This window comes from Pteropus alecto, unplaced genomic scaffold, assembly GCF_000325575.1.
Source record: "Pteropus alecto unplaced genomic scaffold, ASM32557v1 scaffold388, whole genome shotgun sequence".
Taxonomy (NCBI): domain Eukaryota; kingdom Metazoa; phylum Chordata; class Mammalia; order Chiroptera; family Pteropodidae; genus Pteropus; species Pteropus alecto.
The window spans coordinates 1,426,862-1,434,526 of NW_006441398.1; the positions used below are offsets into that span (position 1 = coordinate 1,426,862).

The 7,665-nt window shown below is 41.0% G+C and overlaps 1 protein-coding gene across 1 annotated transcript in view; it reads right to left on the reverse strand.

The window, feature by feature from the left end:
- Nucleotides 1-7,665, reverse strand: part of ADGRE3 (adhesion G protein-coupled receptor E3) — a 47,285-nt gene that overhangs the window by 26,981 nt on the left and 12,639 nt on the right. Inside the window, exon 4 of the mRNA XM_006918790.1 lies at nucleotides 4,121-4,276. Within this exon, the coding sequence (XP_006918852.1) occupies nucleotides 4,121-4,276 (156 nt within the window). The remainder of the gene's footprint in view (nucleotides 1-4,120; nucleotides 4,277-7,665) is intronic.

Consider the following 7,665-nt stretch of genomic DNA (forward strand, 5'->3'; position numbering starts at 1 on the left):
GCATCTCCAAGACCCTACTGTGGGCTCCAGCTTGGGGCCTGGGGAAATACAGGAATCTGGGCTTGAATCTTGCAGGTGCACCTCCAATTGGCAAGAAACATACCCTTGATATAAAGGAGCTACCTCAACTTTCCCACACATTTATAGCTGGAGCAGGGGTTTAATCTTTTTTATTTTAGAATCAGATGAAATGCTAGCAATAGTAGCAAACACTTCTAGGCATTGTCCTAAGTGCTTTATATGGCAGCATCTCATTTAATCCTTGCAGCAACTTTGTGAGGTATATCCTCTGAGAGGATGACGATTGTTAGCCCCATTTTACAGATTGGGTTAAGAAAAGTTATTTTGTGCCCAAGGGCATTCTTCTGGGATTTAGCTCCACAGTCCCTGCAAATGTTCTTAACCATTCTGTTCTGTTGTCTCTTGAAGATGTGGATGCATCTGACAGAATGCATCATGCACAAAAATCATTAGCACTTGTTGAATGCCATCTCACATGCATGATCTCATTTAATCCTTGCAACAATCCCATGAGTCAGGTTCTGTTGCTATATCTTTCAAGCAGATGAGTAAACAGAGGCACAGGGTGGTTAAGGAATTGTCTAAAGTCATGCGGGGGTAAATGGTAGAGTCCAGGTTCGAATCCATATTTGTCTAAGTGCAAAGCTTATACCACTCCACAAGTGCAGAAACACACACACAGGAATCAGGATGGGGCGCGAGCAATTTCAGTCATTCACAGACATCCGCTTGTGTCCCCTGAGCTACCTAAGAACCCTGCTGCAGAATAGCTGGGGCTCTGTAATCAGCTATTCCTGGAAGAGGCTCTGTAATCCAGCTCATCCTGGAAGAGGTATCCTACTTCTCATGGGGTCTTTGTACCGAGAGAGCCTCTTTCCACTGTCATCTTCTAGTTTGGTCTGAGAGATCCTGTTTTAATCGTTTTAGGGAGGCCTTAGACCCCCTGAGTAGTCCTGTTTCCTCTTTGGCATAATTGTCCCCCTTTGTTCCGAGACCCCTGGCTTTGTGGAAGAACCAGGAAGTCTTGGACTCCCCAGTTAACAGGAACTGCATAACTGACCTAGTGTGAATGTTATTGGTGCAAGGTTGCCCTGATAATTGTCATGCGAGGTTTCCTGATCTCAAACTGCAGGTTTGTGCTGCTCATGACTTTGAGCTTCTCAGAAAATCTGGGGGTGGGGTGGGTGGTGTGATGCAACGATCTTTGTTAACTTTCTTCTAAGCTCTCTGCTGTGGGGTCTCCAACCTCATGGCCTTAATGCTGGGTGAAGAGGAGCACAAAGGAACAATCTTTCTGGAGCTTTAATTCCATTGTTCTATCAATCTAAGGAGAAAGTCTCCATTCCAGACACATGTACTCTTTTCTCCTCTCGGGATTATCTATGAGACTTTACAAGAGAAGTTCCCCATCATCAATTCCAGGACCTAATATTATGCACTATTAGAGGGATCCGAAAGTTAGGGGTCATGTCACACTCTGGAGAATGCCCACCCAGCAGCTATGCCTCTTTTCTTCCTGCTATCAGTACACTCATTTTGTTCAAGTATGTGAAGCTGGCACTGCCTTCAATCCCAGGGTTGAGCTCTGAGATCTTATTCTGTTATTCCAGGAACTACTTTCGGGGTAGGAATTTGACCCCTATCTAGCCAAAGAGACATAAGAGGAAGTCTGTTGAGGCTTCTGAAGACAGCTTTTTTTTTTTTTTTTCCCCATGGTAAAAAGAGGGAGAGGCTCAGGAATACCAATTTTCTTCTCTTTGTTTTCATACAGAGGCATGGATGTATGAGAATGTGATGTCTGGAGTTGCAGCAGCCATTTTGGGACCAACAGCGGGGAAACCAGAGGGAAAGCCAATAACGGCCAAACCAGAGCTCTATTATTGAAATGCTACATTAACCAAATGAGAAACTATCTATCTCTGGGCTTTTTATTATATTGGGATTTATTGATGATCCCTATCGATAATCACTTTCAGTCAGGTACATTACTTAAAGCCAAAAGCATCGTAATAGACATCAGGTTAGTGGTGGTGAGAAGGATGAGAACACTTTGAAACTTGTTTCAGCCAGCTTCTCTCCTAACATTATCAATGATCTTTTCTCCACCCTCCAACTGGAGCCATCAACTATAATCCTTGCCTCAGCTATAGACCTAGTGACCGAAAATCTCAACAATGAAAAGAAAAATTGAGAATCTACATAAGGGAGGCTAAAAATGGAATAGAACAACTTTAAGAACATAGAAGGGCAAATTGAGATTCACAGGTAAGTGTCATTTTTTTTGAAGAAAGCTTGGAAAGAAGGAAGTGATACCTTCACTACCTCATATCATAAGAACCCCCGGCCACATTTAAACAACACAGGTTGACATAGACTATCTCTACAGTAAGTCTCACCAGGCTCCCACTTTAATTTATATTTGTAAACAAAATACTTCAGATTTTTGGGAAACAGTGGTCATCGGTCAACTACCAATTTGTCCTTGAAGCCTACTTTTTCTATGCTCTATTCTGTTTCATAAAGAGCTCCAATTGCCAATATCTCTTGCCCTATGGCTTCTTAGTAGGTTCGGCCAATGGTAAATGCTGGTAGAATATTGGAGAGGAGAGAAAGGGAGGAGCCAGGGTATTTTTTCCTCCTTCTCTATGCTTCTTGTGGTATCTCCAGCATTGGTTATACTTCTTCTAAGTTTCCACCTCTCTTTAAATGGACCCAATTCTTGGGTCCTAGTAATACCACTTTCTCCCCTGGCCCTCTAGGTATAGGATGGCTTCAGACCTCTGCTATTGCTAATCTTGTGTTGCCTCCCTATTCCTCTTTTGACCTCTCAGCTCTTCCTTCACCAGCGCCAATTCTCTCTATAAACTTCCTTATGTTTTTAAGATCTAATGTAGTTTCTGTTTTCCAGGCTGGATTTTAACTGATAAAGAGGGATAACTTATTATTATTGTTTTTTTATTTTTTGCACCAGAAAAGAAGTGCTTTGTCCATTTTATGGCTTCCCTGAGGCCCATGTTGCAGTGCAGCAATTGGTTAAGAGTGCAGACTATCAATGCATGCTGACTCACATTAAAAGTCTGCTTATTAGCTAGCTGACTTTGGGCAAGTTAATTAACTTTTGGATGCCTCAGTTTCTTTACCTGTAATAACAATGCTTACCTCATATGATTATTGTAAATGAATAATGCTTGTAAAGCATTTAGTGTAGTACCTGGTACATAGCATAAATGAAATTAATATTTAGCTATTAGCTTTCTAGAATTTAGCTTTAAAGACTCTCTCAAAAACAAACAAAGAAACAAACAAACAAATAAATAAAGACAGACAGACAGACAGACTCTCTATTATCATTCCAACTATAGCCAATACCTCACAGAGAGTCTGCCAAGGCTCATATTTCTTGGGTATAGACTTTCCCCATCTATATAGTTTGTATGAGAGTGGTCATGCTTATAGAACATGGTACCTCCCCCTGGACTCAGATCCGAGGGTGGGCATATGACCCCAACAGGACCTATTTGTACATTTCCAAAGACTTTGCAATTAGGTTCAAGAGAGAGTCAGTTGATCTCTCCTTGGTGGTTGGATCAGTAACAATGGTAAGATTTGGAGCTGCTGGCCATATTTCCTGTACTATGGACTAGGAAGCAGAGAAAGTCCATTTGCAACAAAAGAGAATACAGGAGATGACAGAAGAACCAAAGAGTATCAGAGACTGGGGCAGCCCGATAGTGTTGAGTCCCCAGTTTCAGTTCAGAGCATAAGCTCAGCTATATTCTTGTCCTTGAGTTCCAAGACATACTCATGCATCCTTAAAATAAACTCATCTTTTCTGCTTAAGTTACCCAAGTGAGTTTCTTTTCTTTGCAATTCAAAGAATCCTGTCTCGTTGACCACCTGGTCACCTTCATATCCAAATTGCGCTTGCCTTCTTAACTCTGTTATTTTTCTGAACTTCTTTTTTTTTCTTCTCTTTCCACTATCTATTTCCTGGAAGAAAATAGAACCACATTCTGTCCCCACCACAAAAAATATCTTTTCTGTGTTAGACTCAATGAAAAAATGAGGAAGGAAGATAAGAAGACAAGAATTTTCTTACTCCGACAAGTGTTCTCGTGGGAATTCTGGAACTGTGTATCCCCAGAGAGGAGTTTATAGCCAAGGTCACAGCGACAGTAGAAACCTCCTTCAACGTTCTGACATTCAGCATTTGATCCACAATATATACTATAGGGTGGTTTACATTCATCAATATCTGAAACATAAAGGAGAAATTTGGTTATTCATTAGACCAAGACTTATTGAGCATCTAATATGTGCCACAGGCTATACCCTTTCCACTGGGGTCTGTCCTGGCTTTCAAAGACAATCGGTTAAGGGAATGGCTGTCTTTGTTCTTTCCTTTCTCTGTGACTTTGGTTGGGTTCTCCAAGAAGGAGACATTGAGACAAGGATTCAAGTGCAAGGGATCTCAGAAAACACTGGAAGGGAAGTGCTGAAATGAGACAGGGATGGCAGGAAATAAGGGGGATATTATCAAGCAAGTTTCCACTTTGAGCAACTGGGGCTCAATTCCTCTGGGAACCTCTGGGAGGCAGTGTAGAGCAAACACTTCAGAGTGACTGCATGCAAGCGGTGAGGGAGCTGGGGTATTTATCCACCAAACTTCATAATTTATTTGTGGAGGAATGTTCCCAGGGAGTGGTAACTCCACAATACTTCCACCTGTCCTGAGCACGGGCTGAGTGGTGTCCAGTAGCCAGAAAAAGTCTCAGACTTGGCATGCAAAGGAATGGCAAATGCTGGAGGCATCTAAGTGGGGCATTGACCATGTCTGTTATGGACTAAATGTTTGTATCTGCCCCCTCAACTCATATGTTGTAGCTCTAACCCCAGAGTTGCTGTATTTGCAGATGGGGCCTCTAAGGGGGTAACTGAGATTAAATGTAGTCAGAAGAATGGGGGTCCTGATCTGATTGGATTAGTCTCCTTATAAGAAGATACATGAGAGCTCTTCCCTTCCCCTGCTACTGTGTGCATGTGGCAAGGAAATTCCATGCGAAGATACAGCAGAAGGCAGACATCTACAAGCCAGGAAGAGAGGCCTCGCTAGAAATTAAATCTGCCAGAACCTTGATCATGGACTTCCCAGCCTCCAGAACTGTGAGAAAATAGATGTCTGTTGTTTAAGCCACTCAGCCTGTTATATTTTTTTATTGCAGCTCTAGCTGACTAACACATCTGTTAAACTAATTGAGTTAGGATGTCTTTCTTAAAGTCAGGACCCTTCAGTCCTGAGGGTCACCTGTAGCCCCTTTAAAATGGTGTCAAGTGGGTGGCGAAAATGTGTGAGTTCTCTGTCTGGTACAGAAAACATGAAATCTAGGGTTTTCAGAGTGCGATATAGTCATTCTTTACTCGGGAGCCCAGACATTGCAATCTTGTTCCTATTTATGGTATAAACCCTGACCTGTTTTTTCCCTTTTGTAATACAAGTAACTGACTTAAACTTTGACTGCCGGGGCATCCACCTCAAAGCCAGCTATCTCAAAAAACATATTGCCAGCCACAGGACTAGATGAAATGCCAGGCCACCTCCCCCCAACTGAGATTCCTTTGTTTTAGAGATCTTGGTTGATTTTGATAATTGATAATTTGGGCTAATTGTTTTTTTCTCTTCCTGTGCTTTAAATTCCCACTCTTATGTTTTAAATTCACCAGTAACGAGTGAGCCCTTGAAACCCATGCGCACTCTCTCCCTCTACCCACTACACTGCTGTGTGGTCCCAGGTGAGCTGTGTAATTTCCAGGTCTTGTAAATAATAAACCTGTATCTTTTCAAAATTTCCTAATGGTTATTGCTGAAGGGCTTCTTGCAATCGTAATATAAACCAGAAGAGTTGGTCCATTTCTAATGTTGACTCAGAAAGGAGCCCAGGTGAGTGCCCCGAGGCATTTCTAGCCTATAGCATTGCTATCAACAGACTGAGACCAGCACAAAACACCACTTTTTAGACCAGTGCGGATGAAAAGGGGGCCATATACTAAACCTGACAAACGCAGGGGAGCCTGCATGGCAGGCCTTACAAACTCAGAGACCGAAATTAACCACATTGGATGGTCTGAATATAAAAATTCCTAACTAAAAGTGGGTCATGGCAGGTAGTCATATCCTGGGCCTGTAGTCTCTTTGACAAAGGTCAATCTTTACCTTAATCGAGCCTTTTTTTTTTTTTTTTTTAATCTAAGGTAACATACCCTTGGAATGTCAGAGTAATCTCTTTTTTTCCAGACCTCTCCGGGGCACCAGGGCAGAGACTGCAGAGTCTCTCATTGTTATCATGTTCCCTGAACACCATCTCTCTGTGCTGTAGATGTTACTTATTAATTATCCTGTACCTACCAATGTAAAAGGAGTATGTGTCTCTCCGTTTTACTTTTTATCCAATCCCAGAGATTTCCCTGCTTTGCTTTCTCCCTTTACACTCTCTTTACTCCTCCTCCTTTGCTTCTAATGTATAAAATAAGCTGCAAAACTGCCATTCTTGGGACCATTTTCTTAATCCATTGAGAATTTGCTTCTCGGCAATTGTCATCAGTTTGGCTCAAATAAACTCATTAAAACTCTCTACAGGTTTGGATGTGTCTTACATTGACACCAGACATGGCAATCGTGTTCCTGTTTCTCAGGTACAATCTTTCACAGATTCCCTTTCAGCTTGATTGGTCATGTGACACATCCCTAGTCAATAAAATGTAAGAATGGTCTCTGGAGTTTCTGGGAAGAAACCATACAAAGTGTAAAACAAGTTACAAATCACTACAAAGGAAAGAGACTCAGATTGATATTGGAATTCCTGTCTGCTACCCTGTAAGCTTGAAGCCAGTTTCTGTAATTACTGGGATATGCATTGAGAGATTACTGGGATAAGAGGACCAAACTAAAAACTTCTCCACCAAGGCAAGATATAATTTACTTGTTAGAGTGAAAGAAATGTGAGATTATGCAATAATTGAAAGATAGTACCCATGTACTCAATTGGAAGAAAACACGCAAGAAAGTACTCCAAGCAAACAAGTCAACAAGTATGAAATTAACAAGTACAGAAACCTCAATTTAGGAGAAGATTAAAGGAAGAGGAAGCAAGGGTGAGCAATGAACCTTGAGATAAAAGTAATATTCATGGGGGCAGTGGGTGGAGAGAGAAGGAAATGAGAAGAATATTTTAAAGACCTCATCTCTTTACTGGGAGAGGGAAAGTAAGGGTGAAATGAAACATCTTGATAGGGAAAACAATGCATCCTGGTGGGGGAAATCATTGTGAGTTTTTCAAATAATAGCAGAGAAACATGTGTTTGATTATGAAATTAAGAAAGAGAAGATAATCATTAATAGGATGGAAAACTATAGAACTTTTAATAAATAAAGGAAAAAATAAAGTTAACGGTAACTTGATTAAGCAAAAGCAAGTAAGAAAAAGGTAAATGAGAAAATAATAATAATATAAAATTAAGACAAAATGCAGTAAGATGGAGGGAAAAATTGTATCAGCCATTACACTAAATGTAAATAGAAATCCACTGTTAAAACAGAGATAAACAAATTGAGTGTGGCAGTTTTAAAACATGGCCTCCAAATTAATT